At 53.3% G+C, this 22,798-nt stretch overlaps 1 protein-coding gene across 1 annotated transcript; it reads right to left on the bottom strand.

The window, feature by feature from the left end:
* Positions 1-18,999: 18,999 nt before the first annotated feature.
* LOC135438069 (uncharacterized) lies at positions 19,000-22,456 on the bottom strand. Its single transcript, XM_064696189.1, is given in 5 exon segments — positions 19,000-19,151; positions 19,428-20,361; positions 20,363-20,744; positions 20,954-21,619; positions 22,077-22,456. Coding segments are annotated over 5 exon segments (2,514 nt in total).
* Between the last annotated feature and the right edge of the window lie 342 nt (positions 22,457-22,798).

Raw genomic sequence — 22,798 nt, forward strand, 5'->3', positions numbered from 1 at the left:
TAAGGTGATCCCGACGAGTCTGAGGTGAAACGTGTTCGTATACCTGGACGACTTACTCATAATATCGGCAGAATTTCAGACACATCTGAAATACCTGGGACTGGTGACCGAGTGTCAGAAGAACGCGAACCGCACCATAGGCAGGGCGAAGTCAAAATTCTGTTTCCTCAACCTAATATACTTGGGATTCATCATAGGCGGCGGGACATTGTACGTGTATCCGGGAAGAGTGGAGGCGATCCGGAACATCCAGAACCCGAGGACGGTCAAGGAACTACGGCGGGGTGGTATCGCCGATTCATAAAGAACTTCACCGAGATCTCAGTACCGTGGACTGATGCCTTAAAGAAAAGAACGGGTTAATTTGCGTTGAGCGACGAAGCCATTGATGCCGTGGAAACCTTGAAGCTAGCCCTCACCACAGCCCCAGTATTAATTCACGCGGATTTTAAAAGACCCTTCTTTATTCAATGTGACGCATCTCACTACAGAGTAGGAGCCGTGCTGTTCCAGCTAGACGATGAGCAGCATGAAAGGCCGATCGCATTCTTCTCGGCCAAACTCAACAAGTACCAGATTAACTATTCGGTGATCGAGAAAGAATGCCTAGCCGCCAAACTGGCCATACATTGATTCCGACCGTTCATGCGAGCCTGCAGTGGCTGATGAATCTCAAAGAATTGAGCGGGAGATTGGCCAGGTGGTCTGACACGTTGTCCAGAAGCGTGGAAGAAGTTGCATTGGCCCCGGAGGATCTGTTGGGATTTCAGACCGTGGAGCTCGAGAGCACCGAGTACTAAAGGCTGGTAAAGGGGGTGATGAGCCAACAACAGAAATTGCCGGATTTGAAAGTGCAGGGCGGACTCCTGTTCAAGAGGACAGTGCACGATAGCTTTGAAGATGAAGTCGAGGGCACGAGTTGGAAGCTCTGGGTGCCGGAGTCGCTGACTGCAGGATTCATTCAACGAGCACACGCGGTCGAGACGTCAGCTCATGGAGGCATGAGAAAAACGCTGCACGCGCTGCGCCGGTGATTCTATTGGCCCAACATGGCCCAAGTCAGGGACTACGTGCGGAAATGCGACATTTGAAAGGAGACCAAGGCACAAAACTACCAGATGCAGGTCGGAATCGGCGAAGAAGTGCGCACCGATCGCTCATTCCTGAAGATATCCGTCGACTTCTTGGGGAAGTATCCACCACTTTTCAAAGTTTACCTTTCTGAAGGCCATGAAGGAAGCCACCGCGGTGGAAGTCGTCAACTTCCTAGTCCACGAAGTATCCATTCGGATATTGGGCGGCAATTTATTTCCAAGTCATTCGATGCAATGGCCCAGGCGTTTGGCATTACGCATTTGCGTACCCCAGTTTACTCGCCTCAGAGTAACGCCGCCGAACGCGTGAACCGCACAGCGCCGTCTGCAATAAGAACCTACTTGAGCCAGGATCACAGAGAAAGGGACGCGTACCTACCAGAGGTAGAAGTGGCGATCCGGAATGCGGTGCACAGCGCTACGGGAGTGACTCCGTTCTTCGCGGTGTTTGGCCAGCACATGGACCTGAATGGTTCCAGTTACAAACTGGCCCGGAAGCAGAGGACATTGGCGGAACACAGCATTTCTGACCTAGACGCGAAGGACAGACTGTATGTAATCCGAAACCAGCTCAAGGAACACCTGCACATCGCGTACGAGAGAAGTCGCCAACGCTATGATCAACGCGCGCGCCAACTCCATCTGGGCCTTCAATGCCAAGTTCGCCCAGAAATTCCTGAAGAGCCACGTCGCCCAAGCCGTAGGTACCAACGCCTACGAGTTAGAGACGTGTGCTTCGCTTTTACTACGCAGAAGATCTACGAACATAAGCGTAATTTCCTCACAGGCGTTAACGGCGGCAGCGTTCGTCCTCTTTGGTCAGCGGCGCCAGTACAGAGTATTTGTAGTGGGTGTGGCCTACGTTGGGTATCCTTATTAACCGGCTGGGTCAAGCTAGGAAATGCGCACGCAGATTCTTTGTAACGGTTGGGTTCGCGTTTATAATAATCTGCATGGTGATGTTGCATTTGACGTTATCGTTAGCATCGATAGTTTGCCTAGTTGTGTGCGTTCTTTATGATCGGTCACTCCGATATTTTTTGTCATAAGGTCAGAGTGTCGGGGGTGAAGCCGGGCACACAGTGGCGCCCAATTTATTGAAGAGTGGCAACGCCGGGCTTGCGATCCACGGCGCCAAAAGGGTCGCTATTGGTCGCCTGATCGCTCCTAAAGAGATTATAGGGAGAGCGGATCGCCTGCCCTTGGATATGCCCTTGGCCTTCATTTGGGCCGTTGACCCAAAAAAATGCAGCTGTGCAGATGGGCAGAAACAGTGCCCTCACCACAGCCCCAGTATTAATTCACGCGGATTTTAAAAGACCCTTCTTTATTCAATGTGACGCATCTCACTACAGAGTAGGAGCCGTGTTGTTCCAGCTAGACGATGAGCAGCATGAAAGGCCGATCGCATTCTTCTCGGCCAAACTCAACAAGCACCAGATTAACTATTCGGTGATCGAGAAAGAATGCCTAGCCGCCAAACTGGCCATACATTGATTCCGACCGTTCATGCGAGCCTGCAGTGGCTGATGAATCTCAAAGAATTGAGCGGGAGATTGGCCAGGTGGTCTGACACGTTGTCCAGAAGCGTGGAAGAAGTTGCATTGGCCCCGGAGGATCTGTTGGGATTTCAGACCATGGAGCTCGAGAGCACCGAGTACTAAAGGCTGGTAAAGGGGGTGATGAGCCAACAACAGAAATTGCCGGATTTGAAAGTGCAGGGCGGACTCCTGTTCAAGAGGACAGTGCACGATAGCTTTGAAGATGAAGTCGAGGGCACGAGTTGGAAGCTCTGGGTGCCGGAGTCGCTGACTGCAGGATTCATTCAACGAGCACACGCGGTCGAGACGTCAGCTCATGGAGGCATGAGAAAAACGCTGCACGCGCTGCGCCGGTGATTCTATTGGCCCAACATGGCCCAAGTCAGGGACTACGTGCGGAAATGCGACATTTGAAAGGAGACCAAGGCACAAAACTACCAGATGCAGGTCGGAATCGGCGAAGAAGTGCGCACCGACCGCCCATTCCTGAAGATATCCGTCGACTTCTTGGGGAAGTATCCACCACTTTTCAAAGTTTACCTGAAGGCCATGAAGGAAGCCACCGCGGTGGAAGTCGTCAACTTCCTAGTCCACGAAGTGTTCTTTAAATTTGGCGTGCCGGAAGTGATCCATTCGGATATTGGGCGGCAATTTATTTCCAAGTCATTCGATGCAATGGCCCAGGCGTTTGGCATTACGCATTTGCGTACCCCAGTTTACTCGCCTCAGAGTAACGCCGCCGAACGCGTGAACCGCACAGCGCCGTCTGCAATAAGAACCTACTTGAGCCAGGATCACAGAGAATGGGACGCGTACCTACCAGAGGTAGAAGTGGCGATCCGGAATGCGGTGCACAGCGCTACGGGAGTGACTCCGTTCTTCGCGGTGTTTGGCCAGCACATGGACCTGAATGGTTCCAGTTACAAACTGGCCCGGAAGCAGAGGACATTGGCGGAACACAGCATTTCTGACCTAGACGCGAAGGACAGACTGTATGTAATCCGAAACCAGCTCAAGGAACACCTGCACATCGCGTACGAGAGAAGTCGCCAACGCTATGATCAACGCGCGCGCCAACTCCATCTGGGCCTTCAATGCCAAGTTCGCCCAGAAATTCCTGAAGAGCCACGTCGCCCAAGCCGTAGGTACCAACGCCTACGAGTTAGAGACGTGTGCTTCGCTTTTACTACGCAGAAGATCTACGAACATAAGCGTAATTTCCTCACAGGCGTTAACGGCGGCAGCGTTCGTCCTCTTTGGTCAGCGGCGCCAGTACAGAGTATTTGTAGTGGGTGTGGCCTACGTTGGGTATCCTTATTAACCGGCTGGGTCAAGCTAGGAAATGCGCACGCAGATTCTTTGTAACGGTTGGGTTCGCGTTAATAATAATCTGCATGGTGATGTTGCATTTGACGTTATCGTTAGCATCGATAGTTTGCCTAGTTGTGTGCGTTCTTTATGATCGGTCACTCCGATATTTTTTGTCATAAGGTCAGAGTGTCGGGGGTGAAGCCGGGCACACAGTGGCGCCCAATTTATTGAAGAGTGGCAACGCCGGGCTTGCGATCCACGGCGCCAAAAGGGTCGCTATTGGTCGCCTGATCGCTCCTAAAGAGATTATAGGGAGAGCGGATCGCCTGCCCTTGGATATGCCCTTGGCCTTCATTTGGGCCGTTGACCCAAAAAAATGCAGCTGTGCAGATGGGCAGAAACAGTGCCCTCCTCGAAAATGTATGCGTGTGCCGAAATTCGGCACCGATGATGTTGCTGCCAAAATGTACAGCAGGGAGTTCGAATTGATCAGCGGTCAACGGCGGGCGTGCCAGCTCGAAGCGAGCTTAAAGTAAGTTTTTCCCATGTCGGCCCCTTAAAAAATATTTCTAGAAAAGTTTCTGCAAAATAAAAATTGTCAAATGAATATTTTTTTGTTTTTGCGATTTATTAAGGAATCGTGAATTCAAACATTGTGTCACATAATACAAACATTAAAAAAAAAAACTTAAAACCTACGTGCGTCACGGGACGAACAAATAGAACCAATAAGACAATAAATAAAATAAACAGCTCACGGTTCCGGCAACGAAAAGACCAGCTCACGGACCAGAGAGGCCAAAGAGGCAACCCCAGGCATAGTGTCGATGCAGCGGCGCACGTCAGCCATACCCTCGGCGCACTGATCACCTACGCTGTCCAGGAGGATAGGCCAAGAAGCGGCCACCAGCGAGACCTCGCCCAAAGTACCGAGTGAGTCCGTTCCAAGAGCGTTTGACCACCCCCAGCCTAGAGGCAGGACCCCGAGAACCCGAGGGGCAGTCCACCTCTGGGTCCCATTTGAATTGATCGAAAATAAGAATAAGAAATATTTAAATAATTAAGATCAGTTAGTTTTTTTTTGCCTTCTGTGTAATCTAAAATTTAACTTTAAAGAAGAAAAGGGAATACGAGGTTGCGTCGAAGGAGACGACCCAAAGGTTACGGTTAGTGCCAGGGGAATATGAAAAGGAAAAGTTTAGTTTTTGATACCACACCATCCGTATATATTGTAAGGAAGCTACTGGCCGGAGTACAAATCTCGGTCTCGCCAGGTTCAGCAAGCCTACAAGACATTTGTTAGTTGCTGGAGTAGAAGGTTTAGGGAGAGGGGAAGTGTTCCAAAATATTACTGCTCTGCCTTCGACCCCTCTGGTGGAAAGACCTGCGCATATCCGGAACGACTGAGCGTTCCTTCAGCGTTCGATGAATAGCGCAGCAGTCCCTGCCAGAGTCCGTCTCGACCCGCACTCAAACTAGTGTTGGGAAGATACCATGAGCGACGTAACGAAGCCTCGTCTCTCGCGGTACCCTACACTTCAGGTTAGGAAAGTGGGTTGTTATGGTGAACGACGGAATGAAACCTCGTCTCTCAATCCTACGTTTTGAGTTAGGTAGGGGAGGTTATGTTGAGTACCGGCTAGCCACGGTTAAAGTTATTAAAGGATGACAACAATTAGCAACTTCGTTACGAATGTTATTTTATTCACTTTATCTTATCTCTACAGTTATTCCATGCTACCCTACGGTTCCCTTGCGATAACAACTAGCCGCACTGTTTGGAGCTCTAACGCTCCGCTACCCATTCTGGGGTTATGTTCCCACTTTGTTATTGCTGACACACGTCTACTCACTGTGAAGGTCTCTCCAAAAGTGCCGGCTCGTTCGCTACCGAGCCGTGCGCTTGCCTCGATTACTCAACTTCGCCGCGAGCTTTCGCAACTTCGCTTCGGAGCTTTCGCTCTTTGCCATCGAATCGAAGCTGCGCTCTCGAAGGCGGTGTTGAGCAACCGATCAGCAACGCACGGTTGCTGCGATGGCCGGCGGTTAAATTCGAATACAAATCTATTCCCAATAGATGTTTAACAATACAATACTTACAGAAACGACTCCTTGCCTTCTTTACTATTAATACTTATGCTACATACAAAATAATAAAACTATAAATCTAATGGCTCCTTGGCTTCCTTACAACTAATACTTATGCTACTTATAACTAACAAAACAATAAAACTATAACTCTAACGGCTCCTTGCCGTGAAACAGAATTGTGGGGTGGCCGCTCTAGGTAGCCGCCTCACACCCCCCCCCCTTACTTCGAGGAGGTGACGGTTACGTCGCCTTTTGCGTTCACCGTGACGTTGTAATCCTTGGGGCCCTCTGACACCCGGAAGCGGGTCCGTCGTAATCGGCCCAAGCGGATTGTAACCTCTTCCTCGATGAGATCCACTAAACCCGCCGACAGAGGCATCCCGCGGGGAAACACCCTCCACCCCAAGGGGGTGGAATCAGAAACAAGGCTTTTGACGGTCTTCGTAGGCGTAGGAGTCCTTGGCGCGTACTCGGGACTGGCAGCCAGAGGGACTGCTCCCAGGTCCACTTCTTCGTCGAACACCGACTCCAAGCTCGTGTCCCACCCGTCGATTCCGTCGAACAATTCCGCGACGTCCCCCCACAGCTCTCTATCGGAGGGGGTCTTGTGGACCTCTGTGGATGAAGCGGGTGCCGTTTCCGCTTCTTCGAACCATACGCTTTCTGTATCTGTACGGTGGGCGGCAACCGGCATCTCCGCGCGTGTGACGGGCACCAGCGGCGGCATCCCGTCTTGCGGCCCAAACCATGCCTCTTCCATCTCCTCCCGGGAAGGGGTGCCAGGTGCCCGTGCGCGTATTATGGGCACGAGGGGGGGCATCGCATCATCATCTCTGGTCTGCTGTTCCTCTGCAACCATCTGGCAGACAGTTATTGGTACCCTCCAGGGATCGGAACATCCCCCTGGGGGAGTAACCACGGCTCCACAACTCCGGTTATCTTTCTCAGGCTGAGAAGGACCCTCTTGGCGCTCGCGGAGCGAACGCGGCACACGAAGTTGCGGATCTTTGGGTGCCTCTGTCTCCGAGCGCGACCTTTTGGGGGTGGATACTGCTGTCCTCTCGACACTGGGCTGCCGTTGGCTCCCACTTCGGCGACGCTTACCTCTGGTGGCTGTCTGACGACGGTGGCGGTTTCGCCGGCGTTTTCCCCCAGGATTATCTCGTGTGCTTGATTTTTCCCGCTTTGAAAGGCCGGAACGGGATGCACCACTCATCTCGGGGATCTTTGGCAGGTAGCGCAGAGTAATCCGCGGGAAGCGGCTATTAGGGTCTACCTCCAAACGGTGGGTGGCGAGGCGGCGACGGAATAACGGTTCCTCGTCCGTTATGGGCTCCGGCGTCGGTTGGCTCCTCTTCTCGGCAATGTCCGATTCGCTGCGGAGTTGGTCGGACTCTGCGTCGGCTGCTGGGGTGTCCCATGCTACACCCGATGGCGACGACTCGACTTCTGGGGCCGACGGTGGAATTCCTGCTCCTGCCGCCTCCATCGATCTGGGCTCTCGCATTGGTGGCGTGTGCTCGTCCGTCTCGAGGGGTAGGAGGTCCTCCTCGTCCACTTGTACGTCCACCTCGTCAGTTGCTGTTCGGACTGCCCTCTCGGGTGACATTGTCGAGGGGGGCGCCGACGATATCACTGCTCTGCCTTCGACCCGTCTGGTGGAAAGACCTGCGCATATCCGGAACGACTGAGCGGGCCTTCAGCGTTCGATGAATAGCGCAGCAGTCCCTGCCAGAGTCCGTCTCGACCCGCACTCAAACTAGTGTTGGGAAGATACCATGAGCGACGTAACGAAGCCTCGTCTCTCGCGGTACCCTACACTTCCGGTTAGGAAAGTGGGTTGTTATGGTGAACGACGGAATGAAGCCTCGTCTCTCAATCCTACGTTTTGAGTTAGGTAGGGGAGGTTATGTTGAGTACCGGCTAGCCACGGTACCCGAGGTTAAAGTTATTAAAGGATGACAACAATTAGCAACTTCGTTACGAATGTTATTTTATTCACTTTATCTTATCTCTACAGTTATTCCATGCTACCCTACGGTTCCCTTGCGATAACAACTAGCCGCACTGCTTGGAGCCCTAACGCTCCGCTACCCATTCTGGGGTTATGTTCCCACTTTGTTATTGCTGACACACGTCTACTCACTGTGAAGGTCTCTCCAAAAGTGCCGGCTCGTTCGCTACCGAGCCGTGCGCTTGCCTCGATTACTCAACTTCGCCGCGAGCTTTCGCAACTTCGCTTCAGAGCTTTCGCTCTTTGCCGTCGAATCGAAGCTGTGCTCTCGAAGGCGGTGTTGAGCAACCGATCAGCAACGCACGGTTGCTGCGATGGCCGGCGGTTAAATTCGAATACAAATCTATTCCCAATAGATGTTTAACAATACAATACTTATAGAAACGGCTCCTTGCCTTCTTTACTATTAATACTTATGCTACATACAAAATAATAAAACTATAAATCTAATGGCTCCTTGGCTTCCTTACAACTAATACTTATGCTACTTATAACTAACAAAACAATAAAACTATAACTCTAACGGCTCCTTGCCGTGAAACAGAATTGTGGGGTGGCCGCTCTAGGTAGCCGCCTCACACCCCCCCCCCCCCCTTACTTCGAGGAGGTGACGGTTACGTCGCCTTTTGCGTTCACCGTGACGTTGTAATCCTTGGGGCCCTCTGACACCCGGAAGCGGGTCCGTCGTAATCGGCCCAAGCGGATTGTAACCTCTTCCTCGATGAGATCCACTAAAGCCGCCGACAGAGGCATCCCGCGGGGAAACACCCTCCACCCCAAGGGGGTGGAATCAGAAACAAGGCTTTTGACGGTCTTCGTAGGCGTAGGAGTCCTTGGCGCGTACTCGGGACTGGCAGCCAGAGGGACTGCTCCCAGGTCCACTTCTTCGTCGAACACCGACTCCAAGCTCGTGTCTCACCCGTCGATTCCGTCGAACAATTCCGCGACGTCCCCCCACAGCTCGCTATCGGAGGGGGTCTTGTGGACCTCTGTGGATGAAGCGGGTGCCGTTTCCGCTTCTTCGAACCATACGCTTTCTGTATCTGTACGGTGGGCGGCAACCGGCATCTCCGCGCGTGTGACGGGCACCAGCGGCGGCATCCCGTCTTGCGGCCCAAACCATGCCTCTTCCATCTCCTCCCGGGAAGGGGTGCCAGGTGCCCGTGCGCGTATTATGGGCACGAGGGGGGGCATCGCATCATCATCTCTGGTCTGCTGTTCCTCTGCAACCATCTGGCAGACAGTTATTGGTACCCTCCAGGGATCGGAACATCCCCCTGGGGGAGTAACCACGGCTCCACAACTCCGGTTATCCTTCTCAGGCTGAGAAGGACCCTCTTGGCGCTCGCGGAGCGAACGCGGCACACGAAGTTGCGGATCTTTGGGTGCCTCTGTCTCCGAGCGAGACCTTTTGGGGGTGGATACTGCTGTCCTCTCGACACTGGGCTGCCGTTGGCTCCCACTTCGGCGACGCTTACCTCTGGTGGCTGTCTGACGACGGTGGCGGTTTCGCCGGCGTTTTCCCCCAGGATTATCTCGTGTGCTTGATTTTCCCCGCTTTGAAAGGCCGGAACGGGATGCACCACTTATCTCGGGGATCTTTGGCAGGTAGCGCAGAGTAATCCGCGGGAAGCGGCTATTAGGGTCTACCTCCAAACGGTGGGTGGCGAGGCGGCGACGGAATAACGGTTCCTCGTCCGTTATGGGCTCCGGCGTCGGTTGGCTCCTCTTCTCGGCAATGTCCGATTCGCTGCGGAGTTGGTCGGACTCTGCGTCGGCTGCTGGGGTGTCGCATGCTACACCCGATGGCGACGACTCGACTTCTGGGGCCGACGGTGGAATTCCTGCTCCTGCCGCCTCCATCGATCTGGGCTCTCGCATTGGTGGCGTGTGCTCGTCCGTCTCGAGGGGTAGGAGGTCCTCCTCGTCCACTTGTACGTCCACCTCGTCAGTTGCTGTTCGGACTGCCCTCTCGGGTGACATTGTCGAGGGGGGCGCCGACGATATCACTGCTCTGCCTTCGACCCGTCTGGTGGAAAGACCTGCGCATATCCGGAACGACTGAGCGGGCCTTCAGCGTTCGATGAATAGCGCAGCAGTCCCTGCCAGAGTCCGTCTCGACCCGCACTCAAACTAGTGTTGGGAAGATACCATGAGCGACGTAACGAAGGCTCGTCTCTCGCGGTACCCTACACTTCAGGTTAGGAAAGTGGGTTGTTATGGTGAACGACGGAATGAAGCCTCGTCTCTCAATCCTACGTTTTGAGTTAGGTAGGGGAGGTTATGGTGAGTACCGGCTAGCCACGGTACCCGAGGTTAAAGTTATTAAAGGATGACAACAATTAGCAACTTCATTACGAATGTTATTTTATTCACTTTATCTTATCTCTACAGTTATTCCAGGCTACCCTACGGTTCCCTTGCGATAAAAACTAGCCGCACTGCTTGGAGCCCTAACGCTCCGCTACCCATTTTGGGGTTATGTTCCCACTTTGTTATTGCTGACACACGACTACTCACTGTGAAGGTCTCTCCAAAAGTGCCGGCTCGTTCGCTTGCCTCGATTACTCAACTTCGCCGCGAGCTTTCGCAACTTCGCTTCGGAGCTTTCGCTCTTTGCCGCCGAATCGAAGCTGCGCTCTCGAAGGCGGTGTTGAGCAACCGATCAGCAACGCACGGTTGCTGCGATGGCCGGCGGTTAAATTCGAATACAAATCTATTCCCAATAGATGTTTAACAATACAATACTTTTAGAAACGGCTCATTGCCTTCTTTACTATTAATACTTATGCTACATACAAAATAATAAAACTATAAATCTAATGGCTCCTTGCCTTCCTTACAACTAATACTTATGCTACTTAAAACTAACAAAACAATAAAACTATAACTCTAACGGCTCCTTGCCGTGAAACAGAATTGTGGGGTGGCAGCTCTAGGTATCTTTGGGGCCCTCTGACAGCATCATGGCATTCCCGCAGTACCCTCTGACGTTGACTACTGGCCACGCATAGTTTCCAGGGGATGTAGTCCTCGTCGTCTTTCCGATGGCCCAAGTGCCTATATAACTGTCCGTTTTCTTGGGTGTAATCCGGGAACTTGGCTGGCTCTTCGGCGATCCTGGCACGCATACTCGCGACCCATTTAAACGGTGACTCGGCCGCCACTGCTTGCTGACAGGTCTTTAGAGGATGTCTTGATAGTGCGTCGGCCACGACGTTGAGCTTCCCTCGTCGGTAGTGAACGTGAAATTGGAATTGCTGCAGTTCCAATGCCCATCGCGCAATCCTTCCTGACGGGCTCTCGATCGAATTGAGCCACTTGAGTGCTAGATGGTCCGTTACTACGTCGAATCGGTACCCTTCTAGGTAGCAACGCAACTTCCGGATCGACCATACGATTGCTAAACACTCCTTCTCGGTGGCGGAATAGTTCACCTCAGCTTTTAGTAACTTCCGGCTCGCGTAAGCGATCACCCGCTCCTGTCCCTCAATTGTCTGTGTCAGCTCTGCGCCGAGGCCATACTCACTCGCGTCAGTCTGCAAGACGAATTTGGCGGAAAAGTCTGGACAAGCCAACACAGGGGCAGTCGTCAAGCTATCCTTCAATTGACGCAATGCCTCTTCCTGTGCTTGCTCCCATGCCCATTTCTGCCCCTTCTTTAAGAGCGCTGTGAGCGGTTGTACTTGAGTCGCGAAGTTAGGAACGAAGCGCATGTACCATGACGCCATCCCGAGACACTGCCGCAGTTCCTTGCAATTTGTCGGGGCCCTCAGATTACGTATCGCCTCCACCCTCTCTGGATCGGTACGTATTCCTTCCCCACAAATGACATGTCCTAGGTAGACCAACCTCTCCCGGAAGAAACTGCACTTCTTCCTATTCAGTTTGAGATTGGCCGCTCTTAACCGGCGGAACACCGGTCTCGCATATCGTGTTTACATGTTGCTCCTTCGTTGCCCCTATCACCACGATGTCGTCTAAGTAGGCAAACGCATTAGGCTCCATTTCCGGTCCTATTACTGTATCCAATGCTCGCTGAAAGGTCGCACACGCCGAGTGTAGACCAAATGGCATCACCCGCCATTGGAAAATACCTCTTCCGGGGACTGTGAACGCCGTACACTCCCGACTATCGGCTGCCATCGGTATCTGCCAGTACCCGTGCTTCAAATCCAGAGTGGAGATGAACCGGTCGTGACGCAACCGCTCAAGGATGTGATTAATCCTGGGAACAGGATAAGCATCTGGGATGGAATGCGCGTTGAGTTGCCGGTAGTCGATGCACATGCGCCACTCGCCAGTCTTCTTTTTGACTAAGACGATTGGGGCGCTGTGCGGACTACGCGACGGCTCGATGGCACCTGCCTGGATCAGCTCCTCCACCTGTTCGTCAATCACCCTTTGCATGGCCGGATTCTTCGGGTAGTATCTCTGCTTCAATGGCTTGTTGTCCTTTAGCCGGATCCTATGCTCCGCGATATGTGAGACTCCTTGCAGCCCCTTGAAGAGTGCCAGTTCCTACTCCACGGCGCCAAAAGGGTCGCTATTGGTCGCCTGATCGCTCCTAAAGAGATTATAGGGAGAGCGGATCGCCTGCCCTTGGATATGCCCTTGGCCTTCATTTGGGCCGTTGACCCAAAAAAATGCAGCTGTGCAGATGGGCAGAAACAGTGCCCTCCTCGAAAATGTATGCGTGTGCCGAAATTCGGCACCGATGATGTTGCTGCCAAAATGTACAGCAGGGAGTTCGAATTGATCAGCGGTCAACGGCGGGCGTGCCAGCTCGAAGCGAGCTTAAAGTAAGTTTTTCCCATGTCGGCCCCTTAAAAAATATTTCTAGAAAAGTTTCTGCAAAATAAAAATTGTCAAATGAATATTTTTTTGTTTTTGCGATTTATTAAGGAATCGTGAATTCAAACATTGTGTCACATAATACAAACATTAAAAAAAAAAACTTAAAACCTACGTGCGTCACGGGACGAACAAATAGAAACAATAAGACAATAAATAAAATAAACAGCTCACGGTTCCGGCAACGAAAAGACCAGCTCACGGACCAGAGAGGCCAAAGAGGCAACCCCAGGCATAGTTTCGATGCAGCGGCGCACGTCAGCCATACCCTCGGCGCACTGATCACCTACGCTGTCCAGGAGGATAGGCCAAGAAGCGGCCACCAGCGAGACCTCGCCCAAAGTACCGAGTGAGTCCGTTCCAAGAGCGTTTGACCACCCCCAGCCTAGAGGCAGGACCCCGAGAACCCGAGGGGCAGTCCACCTCTGGGTCCCATTTGAATTGATCGAAAATAAGAATAAGAAATATTTAAATAATTAAGATCAGTTAGTTTTTTTTTGCCTTCTGTGTAATCTAAAATTTAACTTTAAAGAAGAAAAGGGAATACCAGGTTGCGTCGAAGGAGACGACCCAAAGGTTACGGTTAGTGCCAGGGGAATATGAAAAGGAAAAGTTTAGTTTTTGATACCACACCATCCGTATATATTGTAAGGAAGCTACTGGCCGGAGTACAAATCTCGGTCTCGCCAGGTTCAGCAAGCCTACAAGACATTTGTTAGTTGCTGGAGTAGAAGGTTTAGGGAGAGGGGAAGTGTTCCAAAATATTACTGCTCTGCCTTCGACCCCTCTGGTGGAAAGACCTGCGCATATCCGGAACGACTGAGCGTTCCTTCAGCGTTCGATGAATAGCGCAGCAGTCCCTGCCAGAGTCCGTCTCGACCCGCACTCAAACTAGTGTTGGGAAGATACCATGAGCGACGTAACGAAGCCTCGTCTCTCGCGGTACCCTACACTTCAGGTTAGGAAAGTGGGTTGTTATGGTGAACGACGGAATGAAGCCTCGTCTCTCAATCCTACGTTTTGAGTTAGGTAGGGGAGGTTATGTTGAGTACCGGCTAGCCACGGTACCCGAGGTTAAAGTTATTAAAGGATGACAACAATTAGCAACTTCGTTACGAATGTTATTTTATTCACTTTATCTTATCTCTACAGTTATTCCATGCTACCCTACGGTTCCCTTGCGATAACAACTAGCCGCACTGCTTGGAGCCCTAACGCTCCGCTACCCATTCTGGGGTTATGTTCCCACTTTGTTATTGCTGACACACGTCTACTCACTGTGAAGGTCTCTCCAAAAGTGCCGGCTCGTTCGCTACCGAGCCGTGCGCTTGCCTCGATTACTCAACTTCGCCGCGAGCTTTCGCAACTTCGCTTCGGAGCTTTCGCTCTTTGCCATCGAATCGAAGCTGCGCTCTCGAAGGCGGTGTTGAGCAACCGATCAGCAACGCACGGTTGCTGCGATGGCCGGCGGTTAAATTCGAATACAAATCTATTCCCAATAGATGTTTAACAATACAATACTTATAGAAACGGCTCCTTGCCTTCTTTACTATTAATACTTATGCTACATACAAAATAATAAAACTATAAATCTAATGGCTCCTTGGCTTCCTTACAACTAATACTTATGCTACTTATAACTAACAAAACAATAAAACTATAACTCTAACGGCTCCTTGCCGTGAAACAGAATTGTGGGGTGGCCGCTCTAGGTAGCCGCCTCACACCCCCCCCCCTTACTTCGAGGAGGTGACGGTTACGTCGCCTTTTGCGTTCACCGTGACGTTGTAATCCTTGGGGCCCTCTGACACCCGGAAGCGGGTCCGTCGTAATCGGCCCAAGCGGATTGTAACCTCTTCCTCGATGAGATCCACTAAAGCCGCCGACAGAGGCATCCCGCGGGGAAACACCCTCCACCCCAAGGGGGTGGAATCAGAAACAAGGCTTTTGACGGTCTTCGTAGGCGTAGGAGTCCTTGGCGCGTACTCGGGACTGGCAGCCAGAGGGACTGCTTCCAGGTCCACTTCTTCGTCGAACACCGACTCCAAGCTCGTGTCCCACCCGTCGATTCCGTCGAACAATTCCGCGACGTCCCCCCACAGCTCTCTATCGGAGGGGGTCTTGTGGACCTCTGTGGATGAAGCGGGTGCCGTTTCCGCTTCTTCGAACCATACGCTTTCTGTATCTGTACGGTGGGCGGCAACCGGCATCTCCGCGCGTGTGACGGGCACCAGCGGCGGCATCCCGTCTTGCGGCCCAAACCATGCCTCTTCCATCTCCTCCCGGGAAGGGGTGCCAGGTGCCCGTGCGCGTATTATGGGCACGAGGGGGGGCATCGCATCATCATCTCTGGTCTGCTGTTCCTCTGCAACCATCTGGCAGACAGTTATTGGTACCCTCCAGGGATCGGAACATCCCCCTGGGGGAGTAACCACGGCTCCACAACTCCGGTTATCTTTCTCAGGCTGAGAAGGACCCTCTTGGCGCTCGCGGAGCGAACGCGGCACACGAAGTTGCGGATCTTTGGGTGCCTCTGTCTCCGAGCGAGACCTTTTGGGGGTGGATACTGCTGTCCTCTCGACACTGGGCTGCCGTTGGCTCCCACTTCGGCGACGCTTACCTCTGGTGGCTGTCTGACGACGGTGGCGGTTTCGCCGGCGTTTTCCCCCAGGATTATCTCGTGTGCTTGATTTTCCCCGCTTTGAAAGGCCGGAACGGGATGCACCACTCATCTCGGGGATCTTTGGCAGGTAGCGCAGAGTAATCCGCGGGAAGCGGCTATTAGGGTCTACCTCCAAACGGTGGGTGGCGAGGCGGCGACGGAATAACGGTTCCTCGTCCGTTATGGGCTCCGGCGTCGGTTGGCTCCTCTTCTCGGCAATGTCCGATTCGCTGCGGAGTTGGTCGGACTCTGCGTCGGCTGCTGGGGTGTCGCATGCTACACCCGATGGCGACGACTCGACTTCCGGGGCCGACGGTGGAATTCCTGCTCCTGCCGCCTCCATCGATCTGGGCTCTCGCATTGGTGGCGTGTGCTCGTCCGTCTCGAGGGGTAGGAGGTCCTCCTCGTCCACTTGTACGTCCACCTCGTCAGTTGCTGTTCGGACTGCCCTCTCGGGTGACATTGTCGAGGGGGGCGCCGACGATATCACTGCTCTGCCTTCGACCCCTCTGGTGGAAAGACCTGCGCATATCCGGAACGACTGAGCGTTCCTTCAGCGTTCGATGAATAGCGCAGCAGTCCCTGCCAGAGTCCGTCTCGACCCGCACTCAAACTAGTGTTGGGAAGATACCATGAGCGACGTAACGAAGCCTCGTCTCTCGCGGTACCCTACACTTCAGGTTAGGAAAGTGGGTTGTTATGGTGAACGACGGAATGAAGCCTCGTCTCTCAATCCTACGTTTTGAGTTAGGTAGGGGAGGTTATGTTGAGTACCGGCTAGCCACGGTACCCGAGGTTAAAGTTATTAAAGGATGACAACAATTAGCAACTTCGTTACGAATGTTATTTTATTCACTTTATCTTATCTCTACAGTTATTCCATGCTACCCTACGGTTCCCTTGCGATAACAACTAGCCGCACTGCTTGGAGCCCTAACGCTCCGCTACCCATTCTGGGGTTATGTTCCCACTTTGTTATTGCTGACACACGTCTACTCACTGTGAAGGTCTCTCCAAAAGTGCCGGCTCGTTCGCTACCGAGCCGTGCGCTTGCCTCGATTACTCAACTTCGCCGCGAGCTTTCGCAACTTCGCTTCGGAGCTTTCGCTCTTTGCCGTCGAATCGAAGCTGCGCTCTCGAAGGCGGTGTTGAGCAACCGATCAGCAACGCACGGTTGCTGCGATGGCCGGCGGTTAAATTCGAATACAAATCTATTCCCAATAGATGTTTAACAATACAATACTTATAGAAACGGCTCCTTGCCTTCTTTACTATTAATACTTATGCTACATACAAAATAATAAAACTATAAATCTAATGGCTCCTTGGCTTCCTTACAACTAATACTTATGCTACTTATAACTAACAAAACAATAAAACTATAACTCTAACGGCTCCTTGCCGTGAAACAGAATTGTGGGGTGGCCGCTCTAGGTAGCCGCCTCACACCCCCCCCCCCCCCTTACTTCGAGGAGGTGACGGTTACGTCGCCTTTTGCGTTCACCGTGACGTTGTAATCCTTGGGGCCCTCTGACACCCGGAAGCGGGTCCGTCGTAATCGGCCCAAGCGGATTGTAACCTCTTCCTCGATGAGATCCACTAAAGCCGCCGACAGAGGCATCCCGCGGGGAAACACCCTCCACCCCAAGGGGGTGGAATCAGAAACAAGGCTTTTGACGGTCTTCGTAGGCGTAGGAGTCCTTGGCGCGTACTCGGGACTGGCAGCCAGAGGGACTGCTCCCAGGTCCACTTCTTCGTCGAACACCGACTCCAAGCTCGTGTCCCACCCGTCGATTCCGTCGAACAATTCCGCGACGTCCCCCCACAGCTCGCTATCGGAGGGGGTCTTGTGGACCTCTGTGGATGAAGCGGGTGCCGTTTCCGCTTCTTCGAACCATACGCTTTCTGTATCTGTACGGTGGGCGGCAACCGGCATCTCCGCGCGTGTGACGGGCACCAGCGGCGGCATCCCGTCTTGCGGCCCAAACCATGCCTCTTCCATCTCCTCCCGGGAAGGGGTGCCAGGTGCCCGTGCGCGTATTATGGGCACGAGGGGGGGCATCGCATCATCATCTCTGGTCTGCTGTTCCTCTGCAACCATCTGGCAGACAGTTATTGGTACCCTCCAGGGATCGGAACATCCCCCTGGGGGAGTAACCACGGCTCCACAACTCCGGTTATCCTTCTCAGGCTGAGAAGGACCCTCTTGGCGCTCGCGGAGCGAACGCGGCACACGAAGTTGCGGATCTTTGGGTGCCTCTGTCTCCGAGCGAGACCTTTTGGGGGTGGATACTGCTGTCCTCTCGACACTGGGCTGCCGTTGGCTCCCACTTCGGCGACGCTTACCTCTGGTGGCTGTCTGACGACGGTGGCGGTTTCGCCGGCGTTTTCCCCCAGGATTACCTCGTGTGCTTGATTTTCCCCGCTTTGAAAGGCCGGAACGGGATGCACCACTTATCTCGGGGATCTTTGGCAGGTAGCGCAGAGTAATCCACGGGAAGCGGCTATTAGGGTCTACCTCCAAACGGTGGGTGGCGAGGCGGCGACGGAATAACGGTTCCTCGTCCGTTATGGGCTCCGGCGTCGGTTGGCTCCTCTTCTCGGCAATGTCCGATTCGCTGCGGAGTTGGTCGGACTCTGCGTCGGCTGCTGGGGTGTCGCATGCTACACCCGATGGCGACGACTCGACTTCTGGGGCCGACGGTGGAATTCCTGCTCCTGCCGCCTCCATCGATCTGGGCTCTCGCATTGGTGGCGTGTGCTCGTCCGTCTCGAGGGGTAGGAGGTCCTCCTCGTCCACTTGTACGTCCACCTCGTCAGTTGCTGTTCGGACTGCCCTCTCGGGTGACATTGTCGAGGGGGGCGCCGACGATATCACTGCTCTGCCTTCGACCCGTCTGGTGGAAAGACCTGCGCATATCCGGAACGACTGAGCGGGCCTTCAGCGTTCGATGAATAGCGCAGCAGTCCCTGCCAGAGTCCGTCTCGACCCGCACTCAAACTAGTGTTGGGAAGATACCATGAGCGACGTAACGAAGCCTCGTCTCTCGCGGTACCCTACACTTCAGGTTAGGAAAGTGGGTTGTTATGGTGAACGACGGAATGAAGCCTCGTCTCTCAATCCTACGTTTTGAGTTAGGTAGGGGAGGTTATGTTGAGTACCGGCTAGCCACGGTACCCGAGGTTAAAGTTATTAAAGGATGACAACAATTAGCAACTTCATTACGAATGTTATTTTATTCACTTTATCTTATCTCTACAGTTATTCCAGGCTACCCTACGGTTCCCTTGCGATAAAAACTAGCCGCACTGCTTGGAGCCCTAACGCTCCGCTACCCATTTTGGGGCTATGTTCCCACTTTGTTATTGCTGACACACGTCTACTCACTGTGAAGGTCTCTCCAAAAGTGCCGGCTCGTTCGCTTGCCTCGATTACTCAACTTCGCCGCGAGCTTTCGCAACTTCGCTTCGGAGCTTTCGCTCTTTGCCGCCGAATCGAAGCTGCGCTCTCGAAGGCGGTGTTGAGCAACCGATCAGCAACGCACGGTTGCTGCGATGGCCGGCGGTTAAATTCGAATACAAATCTATTCCCAATAGATGTTTAACAATACAATACTTTTAGAAACGGCTCATTGCCTTCTTTACTATTAATACTTATGCTACATACAAAATAATAAAACTATAAATCTAATGGCTCCTTGCCTTCCTTACAACTAATACTAATGCTACTTAAAACTAACAAAACAATAAAACTATAACTCTAACGGCTCCTTGCCGTGAAACAGAATTGTGGGGTGGCAGCTCTAGGTATCTTTGGGGCCCTCTGACAGCATCATGGCATTCCCGCAGTACCCTCTGACGTTGACTACTGGCCACGCATAGTTTCCAGGGGATGTAGTCCTCGTCGTCTTTCCGATGGCCCAAATGCCTATATAACTGTCCGTTTTCTTGGGTGTAATCCGGGAACTTGGCTGGCTCTTCGGCGATCCTGGCACGCATACTCGCGACCCATTTAAACGGTGACTCGGCCGCCACTGCTTGCTGACAGGTCTTTAGAGGATGTCTTGATAGTGCGTCGGCCACGACGTTGAGCTTCCCTCGTCGGTAGTGAACGTGAAATTGGAATTGCTGCAGTTCCAATGCCCATCGCGCAATCCTTCCTGACGGGCTCTCGATCGAATTGAGCCACTTGAGTGCTAGATGGTCCGTTACTACGTCGAATCGGTACCCTTCTAGGTAGCAACGCAACTTCCGGATCGACCATACGATTGCTAAACACTCCTTCTCGGTGGCGGAATAGTTCACCTCAGCTTTTAGTAACTTCCGGCTCGCGTAAGCGATCACCCGCTCCTGTCCCTCAATTGTCTGTGTCAGCTCTGCGCCGAGGCCATACTCACTCGCGTCAGTCTGCAAGACGAATTTGGCGGAAAAGTCTGGACAAGCCAACACAGGGGCAGTCGTCAAGCTATCCTTCAATTGACGCAATGCCTCTTCCTGTGCTTGCTCCCATGCCCATTTCTGCCCCTTCTTTAAGAGCGCTGTGAGCGGTTGTACTTGAGTCGCGAAGTTAGGAACGAAGCGCCTGTACCATGACGCCATCCCGAGACACTGCCGCAGTTCCTTGCAATTTGTCGGGGCCCTCAGATTACGTATCGCCTCCACCCTCTCTGGATCGGTACGTATTCCTTCCCCACAAATGACATGTCCTAGGTAGACCAACCTCTCCCGGAAGAAACTGCACTTCTTCCTATTCAGTTTGAGATTGGCCGCTCTTAACCGGCGGAACACCGGTCTCGCATATCGTGTTTACATGTTGCTCCTTCGTTGCCCCTATCACCACGATGTCGTCTAAGTAGGCAAACGCATTAGGCTCCATTTCCGGTCCTATTACTGTATCCAATGCTCGCTGAAAGGTCGCACACGCCGAGTGTAGACCAAATGGCATCACCCGCCATTGGAAAATACCTCTTCCGGGGACTGTGAACGCCGTACACTCCCGACTATCGGCTGCCATCGGTATCTGCCAGTACCCGTGCTTCAAATCCAGAGTGGAGATGAACCGGTCGTGACGCAACCGCTCAAGGATGTGATTAATCCTGGGAACAGGATAAGCATCTGGGATGGAATGCGCGTTGAGTTGCCGATGCACATGCGCCACTCGCCAGTCTTCTTTTTGACTAAGACGATTGGGGCGCTGTGCGGACTACGCGACGGCTCGATGGCACCTGCCTGGATCAGCTCCTCCACCTGTTCGTCAATCACCCTTTGCATGGCCGGATTCTTCGGGTAGTATCTCTGCTTCAATGGCTTGTTATCCTTTAGCCGGATCCTATGCTCCGCGATATGTGAGACTCCTTGCAGCCCCTTGAAGAGTGCCAGTTCCTACTCCAGGAACTCCCTAAGTTCCGGATCCAGATCCGCTGGCCACTCTGCCTCTTCGGTGCTGTACTCGCCCTGTGCCTCGTCTATCCCGGGCATCACTCCGACTACAGATGGAGCTTCATGATCGTTCCATTCTGGCAGTCGCTCCTGATCCCCTGTGTCTGGGTGGATCCTAACTATTGCTCCTAGTCCCTCCGTCCTCTGGCACATTTCCGCCGTGCCGCCCCCAGGTGCTCCCCTTCCATGACATGGGAGGCCTTCATTCGGCTCCTTCCTCAAGTTCTTTTCCATCGGTTGCCGAGCAGGTGCTCCATTTCCATGACCTGGGAGGCCTTCCTTCGGTTCCCTCTTGGTATTCTCTCCCTGTAGCCGAGCAGGTGCTCCCGCCTCTTGACGCGTGAGACCCTCTTTCGGCTCTTCTCTCGTTCCTGGCCCCACGATCGGTGCCGTCACCGTCTCTAGGTCCAGCTTTGCAATGCCGCAGCGGATTGTAGTGCCCATCGCGCCCAAGAAATCCATCCCTAGGATGACGTGGTCCAGCATTGAGGGCATGATAAGCATCAACATGCTGACCACCTTCCCCGCTAGGCCGACGTCTAACCTCAATGCCTTCCCTACTTCGAGCGTGGATCCATCTGCCAGACGAATGCGCGCCTGCATGTTCTCCACTCTACCCCGAATCGCCCATTTACGTACACAGTCTTCACTCATGAAACTGCAAGTGGCCCCTGTATCGATAGTAGCGGGCATCGTGGCGACGATCCGGCCACCTTCCACCTTAAGCGGGTGTACTACTTCCGAGTCCCTTGTGTGTCGGCGTCGACCGGACCCTGACCTGGGCGACGTCGTTGCCCGTTTCCCGCCTCCGTGCGGCGACAACAGACCTGGCTACTTCTGCCCCGGTGCCCGCATACCCAACAAAACACGACGGGCGCGTTGGGACATTCCCTGGCAAAGTGCCCCTCCTGTGCGCACCTCCATCATTTGGTGGGCCACTTCCGCAGGGGCCGTTGCCGGCTCCGGATCCGATGGGAGTAGACCGGAACGGGTTGAGGTGTCCCCCCGGGGGTTGTACCGTCCTCGCCCACTCTGCGCTACTTGAGCTCGTGACCACCTGACTCCCTGACCTGCTTCCGGAGTATTCCGCTCTCTGTCTCATCACCGTTTCGTACTCCACGGCGAGCAGAGTCAGCTGGGATAAGGTGGAGAAATCTTGCCGTCGTACGTAAAGCCTGTATTCGGGGGCAGCATTCTCATATATACGGTGCAGCTCCTGTGCCGGCTCATATGTGGCATGATGCATCAAAGCCCTCAGCTCTATGAGGTATTCCTTAAACTCTTCCCCCACACGCTGCCGGCGGGATCGGATTTCGTCCTCTAGCCTCTCGAAGTAGCGTGGTGGTAGAAAGAACTCTAAGAAACCCCTCCTAAATACCGACCATGGCACATCCCTCAGTCCACTGCTCAAAAACCAACGAGCGGCCCGGTCGCAGAATACCTCACTCATGGCCCGGGGCAATCGATCGAGGGTTATACCCTACGTGATGGCGCGCTCCTCAATGTCCTCTAGAAACCCAAGGGGGTCGGAGCGACCATCGTACCTCATGCCCCACTTTCGGACTTGTTCTGGAACGTTTGCGAGATGCCTGGCCTCTGACTGCGAATATTGCCGAGAAATATAAGGACCACTATTCGTTTCGCAGGGGGTTCGCCCCAGCCCCACGTCGACCGCTATTGTCCGACGAGCTCCGCTGCTTCCAATCTCATGAGCTTCCCCTACACCCGTGACGGCTAAGCTAGGGGTCGGAATTTGCAGACGCTCGTACAGTTGCGAGCTCCTCAGGTCGGG

The sequence above is a fragment of the Drosophila montana genome, unplaced genomic scaffold (genome assembly GCF_035044405.1).
Source record: "Drosophila montana isolate Dmon_TW-CO22-7 unplaced genomic scaffold, ASM3504440v1 contig_3844_1, whole genome shotgun sequence".
In the NCBI taxonomy this organism is placed as follows: Eukaryota; Metazoa; Arthropoda; class Insecta; order Diptera; family Drosophilidae; genus Drosophila; species Drosophila montana.